This window comes from Fukomys damarensis, unplaced genomic scaffold (assembly GCF_012274545.1).
Source record: "Fukomys damarensis isolate Sample0158 unplaced genomic scaffold, DMR_v1.0_HiC HiC_scaffold_11, whole genome shotgun sequence".
Lineage (NCBI taxonomy): Eukaryota > Metazoa > Chordata > Mammalia > Rodentia > Bathyergidae > Fukomys > Fukomys damarensis.
In genome coordinates this window covers 43,363,741-43,386,634 of record NW_022900923.1, presented here as the reverse complement: position 1 = coordinate 43,386,634, position 22,894 = coordinate 43,363,741, and the positions used below count along the sequence as shown (strand labels likewise).

The 22,894-nt window shown below is 57.1% G+C and overlaps 1 protein-coding gene across 27 annotated transcripts in view; it reads right to left on the bottom strand.

Moving 5' to 3' along the window:
• Positions 1 to 22,894, bottom strand: part of Nfasc (neurofascin) — a 109,253-nt gene that overhangs the window by 21,394 nt on the left and 64,965 nt on the right. For 16 of the 27 annotated variants that reach the window (XM_033762184.1, XM_033762191.1, XM_010613037.2 and 13 more), the window contains 17 exons: positions 18,960 to 19,071; positions 18,334 to 18,518; positions 16,968 to 17,099; positions 14,538 to 14,681; positions 13,866 to 13,977; positions 13,380 to 13,546; positions 12,822 to 12,969; positions 11,994 to 12,118; positions 11,158 to 11,202; positions 10,009 to 10,110; positions 9,646 to 9,843; positions 8,863 to 8,933; positions 7,304 to 7,526; positions 5,614 to 5,729; positions 3,410 to 3,614; positions 2,198 to 2,320; positions 1,067 to 1,240 (listed from right to left, as the gene is read on the bottom strand). In XM_033762184.1, the coding sequence (XP_033618075.1) occupies positions 1,067 to 1,240; positions 2,198 to 2,320; positions 3,410 to 3,614; positions 5,614 to 5,729; positions 7,304 to 7,526; positions 8,863 to 8,933; positions 9,646 to 9,843; positions 10,009 to 10,110; positions 11,158 to 11,202; positions 11,994 to 12,118; positions 12,822 to 12,969; positions 13,380 to 13,546; positions 13,866 to 13,977; positions 14,538 to 14,681; positions 16,968 to 17,099; positions 18,334 to 18,518; positions 18,960 to 19,071 (2,382 nt within the window). The remainder of the gene's footprint in view (positions 1 to 1,066; positions 1,241 to 2,197; positions 2,321 to 3,409; positions 3,615 to 5,613; positions 5,730 to 7,303; positions 7,527 to 8,862; positions 8,934 to 9,645; positions 9,844 to 10,008; positions 10,111 to 11,157; positions 11,203 to 11,993; positions 12,119 to 12,821; positions 12,970 to 13,379; positions 13,547 to 13,865; positions 13,978 to 14,537; positions 14,682 to 16,967; positions 17,100 to 18,333; positions 18,519 to 18,959; positions 19,072 to 22,894) is intronic. The other 11 variants (XM_033762194.1, XM_033762203.1, XM_033762204.1 and 8 more) reach the window with 3 other exon arrangements.

Sequence of the window (22,894 nt, the reverse complement as noted above, 5' to 3'; positions counted from 1 at the left end):
AAATCCCTGATTTGTTGTTGTTGTTGGTGGTGGTGGTGGTGGTTTTTCGAGACAGGGTCTAACTTTACAGTTCAGGCTGGCCTTGATCTCACTATATAGTCCAGGATGGCCTCAAACTCACAGTGATCCTCCTGCCTCAGCCTCCAAGTGCTGGGATTACAGGTGTGCGCTACCACACCCTCCAAATCCCTGAATTTTCTGCAGACAGATCCCCAGGTTGAGAAGAAAGTCTTTGTTCTTTTATCCCCTGGGGCTGCAGAACTTTCCCTCTGGAGGTCACTGGAGCTGGACAATGTGGTTCTGTTTGCTCTCCTGTATGTTGTGGAAAGATGCTCTATGTTGAGAAAGTGCCTCATGGCCTGGCCCTTGGGAAAAGCCTGTATCAGTCACTTACCTAAAGCCCCGCAGCCCTAATGAACTTCCTGAGAGCCTGGGGGTGGGGTGGAAGAGTACACCAGCTTCTTCGGGGTGCCTCCTTGCAGAATGAGTGACATTCCCCTGCCTGGCCACCCCTTTCAGTAAGCAAACAACTATTCTTATGGCTGTCTCTACACGGTTTCCGGCGCACTGCACCATGTGAGTCCCCAACCAATGGATGTTGCACAGATCACCGCAGCTCTGGAGAGGCAGAGGGGTCCCCACCTTTCCACAGGGCCTGTCAGTATGGAGGCTGTTGGAGTCTCGCACACCTGGGAGGTTCCCATGGAAGCCTAAGTGTGTGTGTGAGCCTGGAGCGCCTTCTAGTGGAGTCCTCAGGCAGGTGCAGCTTTGCTGCTGGACCACGGTGGGATGGAGATGAGTCCACTTGTTCTTTCTAAACCTGGCTTGGCAAAGGGCTGTTTCCCAGCCCCTCTCCTCACTGCAGCCTGACAGCTCATCTGATTCAGGTGCCCAGGCCTGGTGAGGTGCAAGCTCTCCAGTCACAGCACACTTCTCTCCCTGCTCTGGGGCGGGTCCCACCAGGGCCTGAGAACCTCCGGCCTCACGCCCGCTCCATCCCAGGAAGCCAGGCCCAGCCCTCCGCGTGCTCCTCCGACAGTACAGTTAGCAGGCCCCGTGGACCTACCTTCGTTGGGGGGTGCCGGAGACTCCTCTGTGACCGCTTCCCCCGAGCCCACCTGTGTCCTGGCGCTGAGGGTAAAGCGGAAGCGTGACACGGGGTCGGATCTCTGCACCGAGAACTTGGTCTGGTTGGGAGAGAAGTTTTCCACCATCTGCTTTCCCAGCTTGGTCCCATTAACTGGGGAGAGAGGGGTAAGTGGAACGAAGTTCAGCGGTGTTTGCCTGACATGGTCTTTAATTCCTGACTGTGCAAAGGGATGGTGGCCCCGCTGGGTGCCCTTTGGCAGCTGGAGGGCAGGGCGGGGAGCTCCCCTCCCTCCCCTTTGCTCTCCACCCAGGTGCTGCTTCCCACTTCCGGCATCTCCGGCTAGCTACAAAGTCATGGGGCTGATTTTGAAAGATCCAGTTCGCAATTCCCCATCCCTCCGGACAAGGACAATCTCCTCTCCCTCCGTCCAGACAGAAGGGGGGCAAACCTGACTGCTAGCGCCTTGCCATATAAAAGGCGCACTGGATGAACCTCTGGGCCGGATGGGTCAGGCCCAGACAGACTTGAACAGTGGTTGGCTACGCACACTGTTAACAGTGCAGTACCTGGCCCTTGGATTCCCTGGTGAGGCACAACACTGCATGCACTAGAGGCCCTGAAGACCTTCCCGTGTGAGGACACTCCCGGGCATGCATGGTGACCCTGAGATCCCAAGGGGAGGTCTTTGTGCCCCAGGCCCCTGACTTGAGTCACTCCAAAGTTGCCTGGCTGGTCCATGTTCAGCCACCTTAACACAAATGACACTTCCTTAAGGTATCCCCTGGGTGTCTGCTCCTCTGTATGAGGAAGTTTCTTCTCTCCTAGACCTGGAGGCATGAGGGACACTAAGATCCCCAAGGCCAGGGTGTCATCCTCATTAGATGAGTGCTCCCTGCACCCTAGACTAGGAGCTCCTAGCTGCCTAGTCTGTGTGTACAGAGAGCAGGGCCCTGGTTGCACTGCCTCCTGCAGCCCCGGGGGGAGCTCTTCCTTGTCCCCTCCATCCCTCCACAGTGCCCTCTGCCTTTCTAGCCCCCTTCCTTAGAAAAGGTGGTGACAACAGGGGCTTCTCAGATTATCTCAGGGAAAGCGAAGGGTAGAGCATACAGGCCACATATTTGAGGGTGTATCCTGTCAGGATCCCGTTGGGGTGCTCCGGGTGATCCCACTCCAGGTTGACTGTCTCCAGGCTGGGCTGCCGGACTCGGAAACGCCTGGGGGCACTGGGTACTTGGGGAAGGAGGAGAGAGCAGGGGACACAAGGGGCAGGAGGGCAGGGAGGACGAAGAAAACACAAAGAACAAAGCACAGGATGAAGGCATTGACCTTGGGCTGGACAGCTGCCCAAGCAGGGCCTGGAGGAAGACAAGGGGCAGAGCCCACTGCCCCCTCAGGAACGGCCTTCCTCAGCCCGATGCCTGCTCTGGCGTGGGCTCTGCTGTTTAAATCGGGGAGGAAGTGGACCGAGTCTCCCTCTAACAATGACCCTGGCACATGTGAAGCTCCAGTCCTGCCAAGGTGCCTCCAACGCTGCAGAGGATCCCAGCGAGCCCATTGCAGCTGTCGTCCAAGGCCTCAGACAAAGACTCTCGCCCCTGGGTCCAGGCGGCCGGCCCAGGCTTCCGAGTGAACTCACTGAGTTCAGGGACGGAGGAAGAAATCGGTGTGGAGCACCAGGTATCAGGAGCAGGCTGATGACAAAATCAATCAAGGAGCAGGGAAGAACAGGAATGAAGCAAACAAGAGGAAGAAGACAGGAGCAGAGCAAAGAGGTGGAGAAAAGGGAAAACGGAGAAACAATGGAGGGAGGAGGAGAAAGAGAAGAGGAGCAAATGCAAAGCGGATGAGAGGCCTGGCAAGAGCAGAGGCAGCAGACTTCACAGTGTCTACACCCAGGGTGGGGCAGGCTGCGTGCTGGCAGAAGGGTGGCAGAGCTGCCCATGTGGGCCAACTCTCTGTGAGTGCTGCTTGGCGATGTGGGGACAGAACTGGCTGAGGCCTTAGGGTTGGCAGACAAGTCATCCAGGAGGTCGGGCGGCCCAGCTCCACAGTCCCTTGTTGCCGCTCCGTGCAGCCTGCCTGGAGTCAAAAGCTGACCGCACTGGGCTTCTCTGTAGATACCACTCCTGCGAGGACAGGCCGCCATGGTGACGGGGCTCTGACAGTGACGGGCCGCTCAGCCTGCGGGTCATCAGCTCCTCGAGGCCATACAGGGGTCACCGTGTGCTGTCCATGCCAAGCCATGCTGGGGCTGCTCCGGGCCCAGCAGTGCTGCTGCCCTTGTCCTGCCCACCCGGCACAGCCATGGGCCACACCTACCTCCTTCCGGGGTGGTGAACTCCTTGGTCTCACTGTGGGGCCCGTTGCCTCTCCCATTGACCACAACCATCTCCAGCTTGTAGTTACTGTAGGGGAAGAGCCGGCCCACCACGCCCCGGGTGCGGTCACTGGGGAAACTGGCTTGCTGTCTCTTCTGAGACACCCACAGGTTCTTCAACAAGCTGCTCTCCCTCCAGTAGTAGGCCTTTGGGACAGAGGCGGGCTGGTGAGGGGCCGGGAGGCACAGCGGGTTAGTGGTTAGCGGTGGCGGTGGTGACCGGTCTTCCTTTGGTTTGCTACATCCTTCAGGGCCCAAATGGCTCCATCGGTTCCACACGGGGCTGGGGGAGCAGCCTTGGTGTGTCCCTCATTGGCCACTGGTGGATGTGAATTTATACAGAACAAGAAATAGGGATGGAATTCACTTGATTTCAGAGCCATGGCCACGTCTTTGGGGAATGGGTGAACTGGCCACACTCAGATCGTAAGATTTATTTCTGAACTGCATGCACGTTGCTCAAGGAGTCCAGGTCAGAAGCACAAATTAGAGCCAGGGGTCCGGTATGTGTGGAAAGTTCCGCTCTATGCCCAAAGACCGCATCACCTGGAGTTGGATTAGTATGGTTTAGATGGGCAGCAGGCAGGAGCTGAAAGGGAGCAGCAGGTCACCCTGGAAGGCTGGATGTGAGAAGGCTGCTTTAATCCCTTGAAGCCAAAAGGTCCCTTTTCCTATTGTTTGGAGATCTTTAGAGGTGAGAGAGACACACATCCAGGGGACTGTCATATGTCCAGGTGAGTGGGATGCAGGGCTGCGCGGAGGCAGACCTGGGTGGGACAGGATTGGTATGGCAGGTGGTAGCAGCACAGGGTACAGTGGAGATCTGATTAGCAGTGGGAAGGAAGCCACAGGTCAGGCTGTCGCAGCAGCATCACCCACGCTGCCCAGGGCAAAGTAAGGAGGACATCCAGGCTAAGAGGGCCCGATGGGGGATTCAGCCCTAAAGATTCAGGCAATAGGCGAAGGGTGCAAGTCGGCTGCTGGGAAGGAGCTCACCCGAGTGCCTCCTCCTATTTTCCAAAGTCATTTCCCAAGAGGAGACTGACCCTGTCCAGCAGCAGCCAACTCCAGATGGCCTCGGAGGCCAGAGACCCAGTGTTAACCCAGGGTTACAGCTTCTCCTTCCCAGCCCACCCGGAGGAGTGGGAGGGCTTTGTGCACCCTGGGTCTCCTCTCCCATCTCTGCCCAGCCTTCCAAAGACGGGAGCCTGGGCAGAACCAGCAGCCAAGGGCCTGGGCACCCTGCCTGCTGCAGAGCCCTGACCCGGTGCTATGACAGGGAGGGCACCTGTACCCTTTCCGCAGCTTTGACTGTTAGTGGTGGCTTTGTGGAGCCACTGGTGAGGCGAGCAGCCCAGCAGGGGACACGGGGCGAGGGCCGAGCTCAGCGGAGTCTCGACACTGTGCATGAAGTCACACATGTGTCACAGTGCTGTGCCACGTCAGCCCGAGACCACTGCCCTTCTCGGGGTTTTCTGCTGAGCAGAATCTCCTGGCAGAACTTCTGCAAGAGACCCTGGAGCGAGCATATGCACACAGTCACGAGCCATGATGTTACCATCAGCAGAGGACCACCGGGGGACGGTGGCCCCAGAGTATTACAGGGGGCCGAGAAGTCCTATTGCCTGGTGACAGCGCAGCCACCAAAACACCGCATTGCGGGGCACCACTCCCATCTGTGATGGTGCTGTAGAAACAAACCTGCCTCGCAGCCAGCGCTGTAACTGTGCAGATTTACCGAACGCGCGGTTCAGGGTATTTGGGAGCTATTTGGTGATAAACAGCCACTGAGCTGGGTCATGTATTTTTACTACACTGCACTTTTCAATCAATGGTCATTTTATACTTTTGAATCCTCCTACTCTGAAAAGAGCTTCCTGTACCACCGCACGCTGTGTTCCCCTGGCAGAGCCATACACAGCGCACGCACCAAGAGCCCAGTGAGGGGCAGAGCTACACTGGCCTGGGCCACGCCCCTGTGGCGAGGGATTCGTGACTGTGTGCATGTTTACTTTGGGGTGGTTTCTGAACAGTGCATCCTAGACTTCATCTGGAACCAACACCCTGGTGCCCTATGCCCCAGCTCTGCTACCCCTCGCCCTGGTTAGCATGCCGGGCTGTTAGGGGACGGGAGTGGCCTGCTCACTCGGTACTCCCGGAGCTGGCCCTGGACCGTGTCGGAGTAGACTCGGTTCCACTGCAGGCCGATGGCTGTGCTGTTCATGACTCGGACCTTAACGTCGGTGGGTGCAGCCCGGGGATCTGCAATGCGTGGGCATAGAGCAGGTTAAGCGGGCGGGGCCGGGCCTCATCTCCACCCTGCTGAACACTGGGGACGCCAGGACGGCAAGGCTGTGTCTCCTCTGTCAGGGTACATGTAGAGGAGTAAAGGAAGGCTCAGGGCAAGCGGGGAGCAGTCCAGGTAAGGGACCCTGCCAACAGGGCAGTTATTGGTGTCCTGTTCCACTCTCCACCTGCCCACTGCCCCGTACTCTCTAGACCTCAGCTGTCGGGCTCCCTTGTTCTCCAGCTTCTGGGTGAGTCCGGGCTGCGCAAAGTACCAGCATGAGGCCCAGGTGTTGCTTCCCTAGCTTTCTCTTGCTGGGCTGCAGGTGGGCAGCTTAGCAACGCTCTCCCCAAGGTCGCAGCTCCTTGGAGTGACCCCCAGGGTCGGGGTGACGCCTCCCTCCCTGCCCATCAAGGCCCCGGGGGCACATGGGCTTCCTGCTGCCGCCATCCTTGAGGATCACGTGTCTTGCTGTGCACCCTCTTACCCTGTCCACACACTGTCAACAGCCCCTTTGAGGGTCACCTGTTTTCTGCCAGCAGGAAGCTACTCACAGACTGGAGACACTCTACCCTCACACAGGCAGGGAGTCTGGTCCTGCGATCCCAGGGAAGGGAGGGCCGCTCCCTCTTCCATAAGGACCTGCACCCCTCTGTTCTCTGCCTGCTGCAGAAGTGAGCCCACCCTGCCCTGAAACGCACCACAGCACAGGCCCCACGGTAGATGGGTATAGTGGGAACCGTTGGGTGGCCAGGAAGCCCGGCCAGACTGCCCTGTCCGCACTCACCACCCAGCATTCCCACCTGTTTGGAAGTGGAGGTGGGGAGTGTTGACCTCTCATTTCCAGTGGGTCCAACCTGTGGTCACTCCAGGGCCAGCCCTCATCTGTCACCTCTTTGGCCCTGGGCTGCTCCGCTGGATACAGACCCAATGGGGCAGGGGTCACCCTGAGCCAGGAGGGGACTCTACTGATCTGTTTTACTCCAAAGCCCGGAACTGAGCGCTGGGCACAGAGAAATCACCACCCTCTGGCAGCCAGGCCCACACTGGCACAAACATGTCTAAAACCTTGCTAATCCCTGCCTCCTCCAAAGAACTCTTTCTATGCTCTGTTCCGAGGGCTCGGGCAGCACTAGGAATGCTGGCAGGTGGCTGGTCTGGTGCTCTGGAGCCGTCCACACCCAGCTGTTGAATGAGAGCTCTTTGGGATGGACAGAAAGAGGCTTTCTTGGTCCCAATCTGCCTTGGCAGTACAGGGGCCTGGCCTGGGCACTGTTTTGAAGCCTGATGTATGCTTACTACAGACTCCAGACACAGGCTTTCTCTTTGGGCTTCTGCTGTCACCACTGCAGAACGGGTGTGCCGGACTAAGTGACACTTGGTGACCCTAACTGGTGTGCGATGGCCCTTCCTCCCCGGCGTGCTCCAGGTCACCGCACAGTGCTTCTCTGTCTGGGAACCAGCTGCCCTCCCCATGGCTCCTGGAGGTTCCTGGCCAGCGAATGGCCACAGGGGCCTGCTGGGGAGAGAGGGAGAGGCCGGTACTCACAATCCTCTCCAGAGTAGCCAATGACAGTGTCAGGCTCGGGGCCCTTCCCAAAGTCGTTCTCTGCCTGGACGCGGATCTCATAGGGCACGTAGACAGGGGTCTGCCCCACCACGTGGCGAGAGCCCCACACCGTCACGTTGTTCCAGGTCTCTCGAGTCTCTCTCCGCCTCCACTTGACGATGTAGCGCAGGTTGGGGCCAAAGGCAGAAGTGGCGTTCATGGGCTGCACGGGGACGGACGACAGGAAGGCAGGTGAAGGGTAAAGGGTTCAGGTGAGGGGCCGAGCCCACCATCGCCCACCCTCTCTGTCTGTACCAGGCTTCCCTCCACCCCAGACCCGTCCAACACCGGCCAGGCCCTGTGCCACGAGGGGAGAGCGCACCCCTCCTCCACTGGGGCCCCAAAGCCCAGGGTCCTGCCAACTTCAGCGTGCAGAGTTTCCGTAAGAGAAGCTTTACCCCAGACCTGGTCACTGACTCTGAGACACCCACACTTGTCAGCGCAAAGGCAGTAAAGGCTTTATTTTCCACAGTGCTCCCTCCTGGGGCCGGAGTAGCACAATGAAAGCCAGTGAGCCGCGCTTCTGCGAAGTCAGCAGAGTTCTGGCTTCATCCTCGCGTGCCTCCTGCCAATGAGCCCAAACTCTGGCACTCAGAGACCCAATCTATGTGGGTCTGCCCTGTCCTTCCCGGCAGATCAGGGTTCTCTTAGGTGTGGAATCCTCTCCTTTATGCTCCAAGGACCCAGCCCAGGAATCACAGCCCTGGACCCCACCAGGCAGAGCTGTGGGCCTGGCGTCCTGAGCCTGGGCTCGACCCAGGGCTGCTGTGTCTGGGTGAGGTAGCCAGAGGCAGGGCCGATGGGACTCCAAGCATCTCCCTGTCTCATGGTTTCCACCCCTTGGGCGCCAGCTCAGAAATGCTAATACATCAGTGGCTGCATTTGTGTCTCCCAGACTTGGAAGCAGTTGGAAAACAAGTCATCTTGAGATCATGCATCCCAATTTTGGTTTGGAAAATATAGCCAATGAAGAAGGGACTTGATCCCGGCTGGGAGGTGGCCCTTGGTGTTACCCAGCCACTCTGTGACTAAAAGGGCTTGGGGCCAGGGATGTAGCACAGTGGCACCTTGCCTGCCTTACAAGTGCCAGGTCCTGAGTTCAATCCTCGGTACCAAAAAAAAGGTGGGGTGTGTGGGGCTACCCTGAGCACACCTCGGTGCTCCCAACAGCTCCACAGCAAAGACCTCAGGACACAGCCGAGCAGAGTGCTGGGGTTTCTCCGAGGTCTTCCCTGAAGACTAACCAAGTCTCTCCTTCAAAAGAAGTCCCCTTTACTTTACTGGCATTCTCCATGAGCCCTGCCAGCCTATGCAGTTTAGTTCCCTCGTCGTGTTTGGCTTCCAGATGCCTAACTCGGAGAGGAGCTTGTCTTGGAGCAGGGCAGCTGCCAAAGCCAGCTACATAGCTGGAAGCCCAGGGTGGCCTCGGGGGCTTGGGCACAGGAGGGAGGACTCTCAGGGAGCGGCCCATTGTGTGCTGGGTGGGGAGGGTCTCCTACCGTCCATGTGATCTCCATGTTATTCTTTCTGGTCCCCTCTCCCTTCACATCGCTGGGATTGGACTCAGGGGCTGGAACCCAAACAGACACAAAGCTGAAGTCCAATGCGTGCCTTTCCGGGGTCGGTAAGCAGCCCTCTTCGCTCCCCCTGGCCGGTCCTTTCTGTGCTCTGGCTTTCCTCAGCATCTGCACACCCTGTACTCCCTCTGTCTTTTTCTGATGTGCATGATTCCAAAACAGAGCTAATTTCATTTCCATTTTAATCCCTTATCAGCCAGCATTTACCACAAGGCTTTCCACACTGTGGGTGGTCAGTGAGCCAGCTCAGCGTGGATTATTCCCCCACAGATTACCCACAAACACATTCCATACCAGGCTGCTTTATCCCTGGTGCTTCACGTCTTTTGGGGGAGCAACCCCATCCTCTGTGAGCTGCTATGATTTCAGAAATCCAAACGCTCCCCAAGTACATTAGGAAAAGAAACCAGATCCAGCACCGGATGATCTGCTTCTAATGCACATCTTCGCCACATCTCTGCCCTTTTCGGCAGGCAACCAAGAATCAATAATAGCATCGATAATAATAAAAGTGGAAGTTAATATTGACCATGCTCACCGCATACTGGGCACCACGGCAGCCACCAGCACGCACTTTCACATGGTCCTCGCAGATGCCGTGGTTACCGCTCTGTCTCACAGAGGAAGCAGCACTTGCCCAAGCTCACGTGGCTGGGAACTCAGGGTGCCCCACTGTACGCCGGCCCTGGCACCCTCAGTACTCACGTGCTCCGCTGGTTCGGTAGCGCTCGGATGGGAGGCTGGGGTGGCTGCTCCCCACCTCGTTGATGGCGATGACCCGGAACTGGTAGTTGACGTATGGCGACAGCTGCAGGACAGCGGAGTTAACACTGCCAGGGAACTTGGAATGGTCGTGCCAGACCCCTGGTTGGAACTGGTCCTCTTCAAACTGGACGACGTAGCCTGTGTGGGAGGGGGACAGAGCTGCTCTGGGGGCCGAGTTGGCCGGTCCCACCCTAAAGCACCCCCCGCCGGCTTCCCTTCATCTTCATAACCTCCCGGGGCACAGAGGCACGGAAGGCAACGGGGAGAACAGGCAGGAAACACGCCGGGCGGGGCAGAGCGCACCTGTGATGGGGCTGTTGTTATCGTCTCCTGGAATCCACGTCAGCCTCACGCTCCGCTCAGCCAGGTCGGTGAGCTCCAGGTCACGGGGTCGGTCTGGCCGGCCTGGCCGCACGAGAAGATGTCACGAAGCAGCAGGAACCGCCCTGGACAACTCCCTGACAGGTTCACGTTGCCACTGCCCTAGAGGCTGGCACAGGGCCCACCCCTGCCCTCCCTAGATTCCACCCCACTCCCAAAAAATCACAGGATGTGGAGCAATGGCAGAGAGAGATGGACCACCGTCCTGTGTCTGTGGACGGTCTTAGAGCACGGTGTTTGGAAAAGGCTGCCTTCTTTATCAGAAACGCTACGGCAGGAGTGCAGGATTCTCTCATTCTCTCCTGACAGTCAGTCACCTCCTGCTCTGTGCGCCAGGACTGAGTGAGGGGACAGAGCCCAGAACAGGTCTGCAGGCCGAGCAGGGCAGAAGGTCGGGGAAATGGGGAAAGACCCGGATAACCCGGCCAGGGAGGACAGGGCGGCCTGGAGGGGCCCAGTGGCTTCCACACAGGGGTGAGGGCAGCACTTTCCTGGAGCTCTGCTGCCCTTGGGCCTGCTTAGTGAGTATCTTTGCCACCCTGGCCTGGGCATAAAGCCATCCAACCACTGACGGTAGGCGTAGGTCAGATGGTTTTCTACATCTTGGCTCCCTGAACAGCGATTCCCTCTTTTGGCTGGTTCATGGAAGGACGTGGAAGGTGAGTCATGTGCAGTACACTAATCTGTGTGCACATATGTGTGTGCACGCGTGTGGCTGGCTGAAAGACTCCCAATGGATGTAGAGTAGCAAATGTGGGGAGGCTGCAGCAGGCTTTCCTGGGCTCTGAGGCCAAGCAGAGAGCAAACAGGCCTCTAAGGCAGAGGTGATGAGTCCAAGGTAAGGAAAGAGGGCCAAGTGGCAGCTACGGACTTCTGCGCTCAGCCTACAGAAGGAGCCCAGAGCAGGGTTCGACACCAGCTCAAGAAGGTAGATGCGGCACCCGAAAGGGGGTCCTATGTGTCAGGGTGTGCGGAGTTGCCAGGAGCCCACAGACCACAGTCCTCTCCTGCGGCGACCTCTTCCTCCGGCTCCACCCCCAAATGCCAGGGCTCAGGGTTAGTAGGAATTACCTTTGGGCAGGGCAGCCAGACGGTTAGTTGGAGCGGTCTGATCAGCTGCGAAGGGAAGACGGGTTAGCAGGTTAGCAGATTACAAGGAGAGACGTGCGCTGGAAGGGGGGGATGGGCAGCCGACACTGGACAGCTGCCCCGGCCAGGCCATCCCAGCGTGGCGTCACCTCCCTTCTGCAGAGAGCCCCCCACCTCACCGAGGCCGTCTGCGCCTCTCCCATGGCTCTGTTTCCTTCCCATCCTAATGGGTCCACCAAGAGGGACAAAGGCAGACCAATTCTCTGGCAACAGGATGTCCAGGGAGGACAGGGGGAGGCAGGGACAGGCCACCTCCCGCTCGGTATGGGACGACTTAACATTTGCAGTCCCTCCTGGACGCAGGACAGGAAGACGGGGCAAGAGCTCGCCCCATGCATGGCACACCGTGAAAGGCCACGGCGAAGGAGGAGCAGGGTGGGATGGCAGAAAGGGTGTCAAGGGCTATTGGAAACACAGAGAATCAGCCAGGCTTTAGTACTGACTCGAGTTAGTTGACTTAGTGGAGTCAGCTGCAAGGCAGGAACAGAGATGACAGGAAGAAGCCCCCACCCCGTGCGTCCGGTGCCCTTCACTGGGGTTTGGGGAGTTAACAGCCGTACACTAGAGAAGGGACTGCTGAGCTGTCCCGCAGTTTGTCCTGAAAGTGGCAGCTCCAGAGCCCAGAGACCAGGAGGCAGGAGAGCAGCATTGCCGATCACAGAGATTGCCCTTGGGACCGTGTGGGGCTCCCTGCTGCTCTGGCGGCTGGGGAGCAGGGAGGAGGGGACAGAGGTGCCTGGTGGGGTGGCAGCAGTTACCTAGCACGGTGAGGTGGGCCTTGGCCAGGTCTTGGTCCAGCTCAGTGCTGGCCACACAGGTGTAGCTGCCCTGGTCTCGCTCTGCCACGCCAAAGATGGTCAGGGAGTCGTCTTCCTTCTTCATCCTGCAGAAAAACCGTGCAAGCAGTGGGTAGGGAGCTGGGCTCTGCCCGCTGCTTATTCTGCCTTGGGGAGAAGGGAAAAGGAAGGAGGAGGGGAGCAGGGCGCCCAGATGTGAAGCCCTCCAGTGCTCTGAGAGAGGCAAGGTCTGCAGGGTCCCTGGGCACTCGCCAAAGGAGACGGCGCCGATGCGGCTCTCACGGGATTCACCTCCCCTGGGAGGGAGGCCTGGCCGGTCCTCAGCCCTGACGGCACAGTAGAAACCCCAGAGTGGCCTGAAAAGCAGTCACTACTGCCTCACGCCACGCCAGTGGAAGGAGAATCCCAGTGAGAGGAGGCGGGGGGCTGTGATGTGCACCAAGCGGGGAGGGCGGGCTGGTCTTCACCTGCCCTCGGGTGGAGAGGGGAGGCGGCGCAGGAGGAAGAGAGGCAGACAAAGGAAAGGAAGAAATGAAGAGGAGGAGAAGGCGCGAAGAGGGAAAGACCTCGGAAGAGCGGAGAGGATCGGGAGAAATGAGTGAAGGAGCGAGCGGTGGGGAGCGGACAGCAGAGAGGGAGAGGCGCACAGGGCGGGAGCAGCCTGTCCTGGGGGCAGTCGCCGCTGCCACCCCTCCTCTGTAGCTTCCTGGGGACATGCAGGGCGCGAGGAGCAAGGGAAGGCAAAGCGCCCCAACGCTGGCACCGGGAGGGGCGGAGGGCGGCAGGAACCTGTTTCCGACGTAGAGCGGCTCATCGTCCTTCAGCCAGGACACGGTGAGTCTCAGCGAGGGGTCGTGCTTCACGCGACACTCCAGCTGCACTGTGGTGCCCCTCTGGACAACCTGGTCCTCGGGCATCCGGAAGATCCGGGTAGGGTCTGCGCACACGCCCAGAGCTCGCCGTCGGTCCCCCTCCGCCCCTCCCGCATGAGGCCACACCGTGTGACACGCTCGGCCGTAGGGCTGAGGGTGGCACTGTGCGGGTGACAGTGTGGGCGATCAGACAAAGGCTTCCTCCGGGCTCGGGGAGAAGCGATTCTGGGGTGGGAGTGGGGAGCTGCGGTGGACGGCAGCTTCCTCGGGCCTCTGGGTAGCACTGATCACAGGCTGCCTCAGTGTCCCCAGCTCCCGGGTCGGGTGGCAGCCCCAAGGGACAGGCAAAAGCACACGGGGGGCCTCCCAGGAGGAAGGGTTAGGCGGGCCTTCTCCAAGGGGACAACACATCTGCTTAGCTGGAACACAGCCTTCTCCCCGCCCCCAGCTCCTACCTACGAACACTGTCCCTTACCTTTGACCTCCAGGCGGACCTGGTTTTCAGCCTTGCCTAGGATGTTGGTGGCTACACAGGTGTAGATGCCTTGGTCCTCTTTGCGGATCATCTTAATTTCCAGGCTGCCATTCTCGTAGACATGGTAGTTGCCACCATCCAGGTTGCTTCCCTGCCCATTCTTAAACCTCACAAGAGAGCAGCAGAACACAGCATACTGAGAAAGGACCAGCCCCAGGGAGTCCGCAGGGGCAGGAGCCCCGAGTTGTGCAGGGCCTGCCTCTGATCACTAGGTGGCCCTGACAGGGCTCAACCCCTCTCTGGGGCCTTGGTTTCCTTTTCTGTAAAACGAGGGAGCTGACCCAGATCAGGGCCACTTTCCTCCTGGGTGCTTTAAGGGTCCTAGTACTTGAACAGCACTACCATAGTGCTCTGCGAGAACTACTTCGGGCACCAGAAGGGTGAGGCAGATGGCCTCTGTGGAGGAGGATGTCTCCCGGGACTTACCATCGGAGGGTGGGAATGGGGGACCCGAAGAACGGGCAGTCCAGCCGCGTGCGGTTGTACAGGATCACCCGAATGAGCTGGTTCCGGGGTGACAGCATCCGCGGAGGAACGTCTGAAATTCCCAGGTGCCAATATTGGGTGTGGAGTTCAGTTCTTCCATTTTTTCCTCCTTGGTCTAATTTCTGCATATCTTCCCCAAACAGCAGCTTCCAGGCACCCTGGACACCCTCCCCATCAGCCTTCCCTCCTAGAAGCCCCTAGGGTCAGGTGAGGAGGGAGCAAGTTTACCCCTGTCTGCTCTACACCTGTTCACACCCAGTCCAGCGCCTGCAGAGCTTTCCCCCAGTTGTCCCGCCCGTTCAGTCGCTGCCCCTCGTAGCCCCCGCATGCTCACAGCCGCTGCCCCCTGGAGATATCAGGAGACCCCATGAGTCAATACAGGCACCCAAGCAGATAAGCCAGACTCGAGCCCTCTCACCAGCAGAGGGAAGGGACCGAGGCTACTTCTCTGATGGCGTTAACTCTGCTCATCTGGCTGCGAGGAGTTCCAGTCCGCCACCCTTCCCACAAACCCTATCTTCAGTGTCCGTGCGTCCCCCATCCCAGTGCCCTCTCACCTGCCCAGAGGACAAACTGCACCTGGGACACGGCCAAGCCCCTGGGGAGGCTCACCTAGCACACTGACGAAGGCGTTGGCCAGCAGGTAGCCATGCTCGTTGGACGTGTTGCACTGGTACACGGCCCTGCTGCTGACCTGTGTGTCCCGGAAGATGATGGTGTCGCCGGCCACCTCTCGGTTGGGGTTGGGTGGTGCTGCTACAGATAAGAAGGAGACACTCCCCGTGAGAAACAGCGCTTGGCGGAGTGAAGGGCACGTGGGCCTCTGGCCAGGGACCCAGATGTCCCAGGGATGCCGTGGAAGAGGCAGAACTGGGTGGGTTCTGGCTTCTGGTCCAACATTGGTCAAACTGTGTGATCCTGGACCCCCCTGGAGCTGTTTTTCATCCACCCAGGGGGGACATGAATCTGAGTTCAACCCAGCTGGGCAGCTGTGGCTGAGAATATAAGATTCGGAAATAGAAACATAAGCGCTGGAAATAAATCTAACCGCATCACCTACAGCACTATTCAGACTGCTGAGCTTCAATCCCCTGATCTGCAGAGTGGGATAACGCATCATCCGCTGGGAATTCTGTGCAGACAGCCTGAGATTTCTACATTTATAAAGTGACTAGCAGAGGTCTGGCAACACTGCAGTATAGCGGCTACTGTCATTTTAATCCAGTGTTCATATACTTAAATGTGTTTTGAAAAGGATAAAGCAACATAAAATGGACAGAACCCACCGCCTTGTCATCCTTAGAACACAGCTTTCCCCAAACACGCACAGAGTTAAGTCCATAAGGCAACGAAGGCCCCACGCAAACTCCAAGTCCCTTTGCCGAAGCGCCTACTCTTCCTCGGAAACCTTCCAGGCAGGCATCAGGTAACCCCAGCCACAGCTCTCTGGGCACTGCTAGCCAGGGTGTGGAGAACACAGGCTGGGCACAGCTGTGGGACTTGGGCCTGTATGCAGGTCACGCTGGGGCCTGGGGCAGGTCAGCGCATCTTCCCAGTCCTCATTTCCCTCATCTATAAAATGTGTAGCATCATCCCCATCTTTCCCCATTCTAAGGAAGACTACGATCAGTGATCATAGGCTGTAAAAATAAACCTTCTCTAAAAAACTAAAGGAAGGCCACTTTTTTCTGGAACCGCTGGAGATTTCTGTCCTGAGCTCAGAGTCCTGTCAGGGGCACAGATGGAGGAAAGCAGGCGTCTGGCCCTGCGGGCGCCACTCTACAGATAGCGAATCTGGGCCGGAACTGGGAATCAGCAGAAGGTAACCGAAGAGGCGGTCAACATCCTTATCCTCACTCAGTACAGGGCATGAAGACAGCAACAGCAGCAACGTGACTGCCACCGCCCTGCCTGGCGATCTCAGGAAGCCAACTTTCCTGCCAGTCACCCCCTCATGTGCTGCCTGGAAGAGGTGCCCTTCTCGGGGCTCCTCCAGGACTGCGCTCCTCTGACCGTGCTTTATCCACAAAGTGCCATCAGGAGGGCAAGGCCTGCGGGCGACAGGGCAGGCCGTGCCTACCTCTCTATGCGTGGCCAGCGTAAGGAGGTTTCGTGCTGGGCTGGGCGGAACCTTGGCACCTCAGTGCGCCAGTCAGAGCGCCTGGCCCTCAGCTCTCATGTTTGTGATCAAAGAGATAACAGGGTGAAGCAGCTGGCAGAGCGCCTGGCCCCTAACAAATGTCTAAGAGGGCGCCCTCTCCATCGCACTGCTTGCTTCGATCGGTTGCTGCTCAGGTTGGATTCTGAGTTTCTGCCGATGTTCTGTCCCCATTTGGTTGCTGTCACCACTTATCCTTCTGATTCCTTACAAAAAGTAACAACTGGACATTAGAAAAAAATGAATGCAAGTGGAAAGGTCTGATGTGAAAATGTGGCCAAGATCACGAGCTGGAGGAGGCTGTGGAGTCCCCTGCTCTGGCCATCTGGGCAGGACAATTTCCCAAAGTCTGGGCCTACTTCATGCCTGCATCTGTGTACTTCTGCTCTTGTGGGAAAATTCTTCCTCGTATCCCGCCATAACCTTTCGCATTGTCACAGAACCCTGGCCTCTTATTTTGCCTTTATCAGAAAGTATGGCTGGTGAACCAAAGACAAAGGGTTACTCCAAGCTCTCCTCTACTTTCTAAGCGCCAGCCACCGCTCAAAGCCCAGACCATGCAAGATGCAGCTGCAGGTCCAGACCTATAGCTGGGCTCTGGAGTTGTTATGGGGCAGGGAGCAAAGACTGAAGACAAACCCAAGGGAGCACAAATCCCCTAAAGTAGATATAGAACCACAGGGCTCCAGGCGTCCTGTTTTCTCTTGTACAAAGACGAGGCAGGTTCCCCACCTCTTGTGAGGTCTAAAGACATGAGCTGCTGGGAGGCAACAGCCCACAGGCTCCTCTCTTCCTTCACCCTTGGTATTACAGGCAGTGATGGGGACTGGAACCTCTGACCAGACAGAGAGCAGAGTCAGGTAGGACAGGGGCCTGTGACTTACATTGCAAAGGCTCCCCATTCACCATCCACTGGACCGTGGGCTTGGGGTTCCCACTGGCTCTGCACACCAGTCTGCCATCCTCTCCAGGAGCCAGGATCAGGTTCTTGGGTTCATCCAGCCAGTAGGGAGCAGCTGGAAGATAAGGCAGGCATGGGCAGGGAGTCAGCTGGCATGGGGCAGGCAGGGGAACCCACGTGGGCTCCCTGGAGGAAGGCAGGAGCCCTAGTCCAGCACTGGACTCCCAGCACCCGTCCAGGGCTTGTCCTCATGCTGATGGCTCAGTCCAGCCTGCACATGGCCGTTGTGGCTGTGCAGATGCCCATCTATGTACTGAAGTCCACAGAACTGTAGTTCTACAGCGGGGCCGCTCAGGAGGATCCTCTGAAGGCTTTTTAAAAACCAAGTACAGCACAATGAGCCAGGGTCATCTGCAATCCAACATCAGCTTCGGGGGGGAAGGGGAGTGACTGCTGCCTTCAGAGGTCATGGGTGTTTATGACATGCACCTAATGAGTCCACTCGTGCCACTGGGTTCTCCCTCTGTTTTCTGCTGCTGGAATATCAGACCATCCAGAGAGGGCCTTATATTCATCCTCTTAGGCACTGAACTTTGGTTAGGGCAGTTCTGGGCAGGCTACCCCTTTTCATTATTTTGTGGATACATGGGTTTTTCTGAGGAAAGGACCCTTTGGATCAGATTCTCAAACATCTTGTTACTTGCCTTCCCCCAAAGGCTAAGAACTCCCGAATTTATGTGTGGTGCCGAAGCCAGAACCACAAGACCAATCGACTGTGTGCTAAGAAAGTTCCTGTGCTCTAGTCCCAGACCTCATTGTCCCAGTCATCCATGCAAGTGACTCGCGCCAGCCACAGGGCCGGGACCTATGAAGGCAGGTGCCTGCTGCAACAGCTCAGGTGGGCCATCTCTGCTTTGGGGGAAGAAACTGAGTTTTAAAAGCTGGGGCAGTGGTGACTCCCCACCCTTCAGAAGCAGCACAACACCATGCACACATACACAGATGGCACAGGGCTAGGACAACAGGTCACAGACAGGGACGCAAAATGAAAGAAAAGGCTCTGAGAGTGATCCAGATGGGCCACGGGAGGAAATGCACCTGCTGCGGGGGCCCTGGCACCGAGGAGAACGGGGTGATGGTCCAGGTGGATCAACACCACCCCTCACACACACGGTGTGCACACAGTCTCACGTCCAGGGTGACACTCCCTGTGGCACGTCGCTGTTCCCACCAACCACGGTATCGCAATGAGCCCTGTTCCACCCGCCCCCAGCCACGCTCAGAGGGAGGGGTGGTCACGGTGCATGGGGCTGGCAAAATAATCATAATGAGAAATACACACAACGTACCCTTTACTCTCACCGAGATCGTGTGCCGGATGCTGCCCATCTTGTTGGAGGCCAGGCAGAAATACTCCCCGGAGTCTTCTTCCGAGACATTGGTGATACGCAGAGCCTTGTTAAAGTTCTCAAACTTGGCTTTGTCAGATGGGAGGTCCCCACCTTTCTTGTACCACGCGATATCCGGTGTGGGGCTGGTAGAGAGACCGAGCAGGAGGCAGAGGACTCGTCACTAAAGGTGGCCTTGGGCTTCTGGAGAGCCTGGGACACCGGATGTTCTGAAAGGTCTCGGGCCTGGGAGGATGCAGGTCCTCAGAGATGGTCTTTTCCAGCCAGAGGAGGATACTCAGCCACTCAGGGCCCAAGGGACTGCGCTAAGATCTCAGGAGAGCCTACTGCACAGGTCAGATGCCCAACCACCTCCTTTCCTCCTTTTCTAAAACCGAGACGGTGAGACTGGGAGGATTACTATGATTTGCAAAATCCTGCTTATCAGGGGCTTCCCTGCTTATTAGTCAGCCTCCTTTTCTGCTGTACTACTGGTGTGTCCCCAAAGGCAGCAAGAACAAGCATGGACAAACGCCCACCCCATCCTCCTGGAGCGGGGCTAGAAGTGGGGTGCGAACCGTACGTACACCCCAGAAGCGATGCACTCCAGCAGGAGGTCCATGCCGCGAAGCACCATCTGACTGCTCGAGGTGCCCTGGGGATACATGAAGCTGGGTGTTCTTTCTGCAACTCCTCGGGCTGAAACAGGACAGAACAAGCTCCCGTCAGCCTCTTGCCTGGAGGGCTGACCCAGACAGGCCACAGCTGTGCTGTGGGGCTACAGAAGTGTCTTCACGCCTCCTGCTGGGCCCTCCCAGCCCAAACCACCCCAGGACATCAGTAAGAGAGGGGTGTTAGGAAGCCTGGGCTACTCGGCCGCACCAGCACGTGTGTGTGTGACCAGCTCTAAGATCTGAGGTCCTGCAGAGAGGAGTCCAGCTTCCCCAAGTCAGGAAATCTCCCCTTCTCTGGGATGGGGAGGGGGCTCTCTGAGCAGCGAGAGCTCAGTTCCCTGAGCATCTTATGTTGGGGTCCTGCAGGCCCCTGTGGTGGTTGCCAGACAGGGATGTGGAAGACGGAGAGGGCATGGATTGGGACCACAGGACAGGTGAGTCACTCTTTGGGACCCTGAAGACAGGAGCTGGGATAAAGCCACTAAGGCCCAGATAAACAGTAGGATGTGCAGGGTCAGCTATTAATGGCTGAGCGAAGATGAAGACACAGAAAGCATCACTGAGCAGGGATGACAGGAAATCACTCTGGGGCCAAGACCATTCTGCTTCCTCACTGATGACTTCGGGAAGGGGCTGTGAGGAGGGTGTTAATTGCAAGTGAGATACTGGGGGAGGAAGGTGGCAGCCAAGACTGGGGTGATCTACAATTCAACGAGGCACAAGCAGCCATGCGGCCGGAGTCAGAGAAGTTCGTGTGGGGTTTAAAGACCAGGCAGCTCCTGGCAGACACGTCAGGACGGCCACTGCCATGGGGGCCTGGGTCCACCGGCACCAAGAGGACCCCACCACAGTGCAGCCTCGTCTCTCCCCCAGAGCTGTGTGTATGGCTCTACAGAAATGGAAAAGATGGATGGAGACAATGAACAGACAAAAGCGAGGATTTTTCCAACCAGAAACTCCAAGGCACCACCTGTCCAGGGGTATGACTATAAAGAAGACTTAAAAATAAAAACAGGAGTGCGGCCCTCTCATGGGTTCAGTGCGTCTTAGACTCAGCCGGTCAAGTGGGAGGTGGGGGGGAGGCAGAGCTGCCAGGAGCTGGGGGCCCTTGGGGGCGCTGGAGTTAGAACAAAGCGTCTGTTCCAGGGCTAATTGGTACTGGCAGCTCGAGGAGAGTGGTGTGGACTCCATCTCTGTAACCGGTGTTTCCTTTCGCAGCTCGGTGGGTTCACTGGTGCCCAGCTGGACCAGGACAGCTCCTCCTGCCCCAGGCGCGCTCAGCTTCTCTCCCTTCGGTCACTGGAGAGTGTACCGCATGGACTCTGCTTCTCTTTCGCCCTTTGTCCCGGGAAGAAATGACGAAACATATGCTGGGGTGTTAGGGCTGCTGGCACAACAACAGTGGATGCTTGTGGGACGAGTGGATTAGAGGGGGAAACAACCAAAAGGACGACAACAGTTTACCCCACACACTAACCTCTCACTTTGTACCGGTCTTCATCGGCCCCACCAGAGCACACATATATGACAGTGACTACCGAGGGGTTAATCCATTATGTGGTTAATCGGTTACCTTCTAGATACACAGCGCTCACAACAGTCAGACCCCAGTGTCAACAGATAGCACTCCCCCCGCCCATCACGACAGCCACCAAACCAGTCAAGACGACATGAGGTCAAGGGGACCACGAGGAGGAGGAGCGTCCAGGGCAGGACTGATCTGTAGCAGCCCATCTGCGGGCCCGCGGACACTGAATCCGCACCACGGCACGCAGCTCCACACGCACAGATGGCCAGCGAGGCAGTGAGGAGGGGGTTGGACAATCACCGCGGAGCCCGCTGTGGTGCTGTGACCAGAAAGACGCTGGGGCGATCTGCACTTGGAGGACGTGGGCCAGGAAACCCAGCGTTATCTCAAGCAAGGACAAGCGGCTGGGAAAGCAGCCAGGTTCAAAGCAAAGGAAAGAACGGCCTGAAAGTCAGAGGTAAAACTTACTCAAGGTTCCACTTGGGAGCGTTTGTTAATGGCCAAGCCGCTGAGCTCTATCTGCCTCACTGTGATGTTTATCACAACAAACCTGGGGGAATCACCCCATTTTAGCCGATAAAATTCAGACCTTGTGAGGTCAACAGAGATGTTCAGGGTCACAAGCTCATTAAGCTTTAGATTCTACACTATTTGGTACCAAAACCTGTGTTCTGTACCTACTTTATTGCCTGTCTAAAGACAGAGGCTCTGCTTGTCCCTGCTTCCGACAGTCAATTCTGGGCGTTTTTTTTTTTTAAATCCAAACCAAACAATATCAAAATCCAAGGACAAAGGAGGTGGAGGAGGACGATTCCGCTGTCTTAGTGAGCTTCTTGGTGAAACTGCCATGAATTACTCTTTTCCCATTCTCAGCTAAGACTCCGTCTCTCCTCTGTGGCTCTGAGATAAACTCAGACCCATGCAGGCAAAAAAGAGGCTGCAGAGGAACTCAAGAGGCTCAGAGGCAGATCACCTGGATTCTTTTTTTCTTTTTCAGTACTGGAACGGAACCCAAGGCCTTCACACTGAGCTGCGTCCCCAGCCCTGCTGTACCATCACCATCACCATCACCATCATCAACATAGTCATCGCCATCAAAGTTCACCGGGCTGGGTTTGAACTTGTGACCCTCCTTCCTTGGCCTCTCAAGTACTGGGTTTATTGGTGTGTGCCACAGGGCTTGGCTCAGCTGGATCTTAAGGGTATGGAAAGCCTGCAAGTCAGGTGACATAGGACATCATGAAGGAACGGAAGCCTGGTGTAAAGGGCAGGTTATGGAGAAACGTGGTCAGCTGCAGCAGTGGGCATTCATGTGAAAATTCAGGCAGGGTGATCCAGCTGGTGGCTTTGGGAGCCACTGTTCCCCAGAGAGTGTACCTAACTTCCTCCCCCCGAGAAGCAGGCACAGGAGTTGCCAAGACACAGGCAGTTACCGTATGGAACTCTAAATGGTGGAGATGGGTGTCTCTTCCTGTGCCAGAGGACAGCCCCTTTCACCATGAAGGCAGAGATTCCCGGAGAGCCTGTCCTCTCTGATGATGTGCTGTCACTCTTCCTGAGCTACAGCATGCAGGTCTGACTTAACGTCTGACCAACCTCAGAATCCAGATGCTACAGCTCACGTCTGTGTGGACACAAGGCATGGACCCAAATGACCGACCATATCTCCCCCGTTCTCCCAGGCAGTGGCTCAGAGTGGGTCCATAGGGTCCACCAGAGAACACCAAGAGAGGACACCCATCATGTGGGCTTTAAAGGTCCAGTGCAGAACGGCTCCTGATCGCCCCCTGCTGGAGGGAAAGCTAAGAATACCGAGAACCCTTTTGCCAAGGGCCGAGGGCCAGACAGCTTGATGAACCAGACGCAGAAGCTTTGCCAAAACCAGCTTTCAGGGCAGCTTAGCTCTTACATCCAGACTACTGTGCCGCCTCAATTCTCAGAATATAGAGCCAGAGACCCGTGGGGTTGGATTCCTGGCATCCTGTCCGTCTCCTTGGCTCTAGGAATGGCTGACCAGAGGAGAGCAGAGGATGAGGAAAACGCTTTGTCTGAGAACATCTGATACCTCTCGCTGCCGCGAGATTTCTTCTGTAAGTGTAGCTCACATCCCTCGTGCAGCATCTGGAGCTTTTCTCTTACCCTTTGTCAGCACAGCTGAGGATCTCAACAGCTTCTGTTTCTCTGGTCTACCCCCAATTTCTCCCTGCACAGGACTTTCCCCCTGTAAGTGCACCTACGTTTCTCCCCTTGGCCCTCTTTAAATTCTCTGTGTGTCTCTTAATTTCAAGACAGTTTTTTGGTGGCTTTTTTTTTTTTTTTT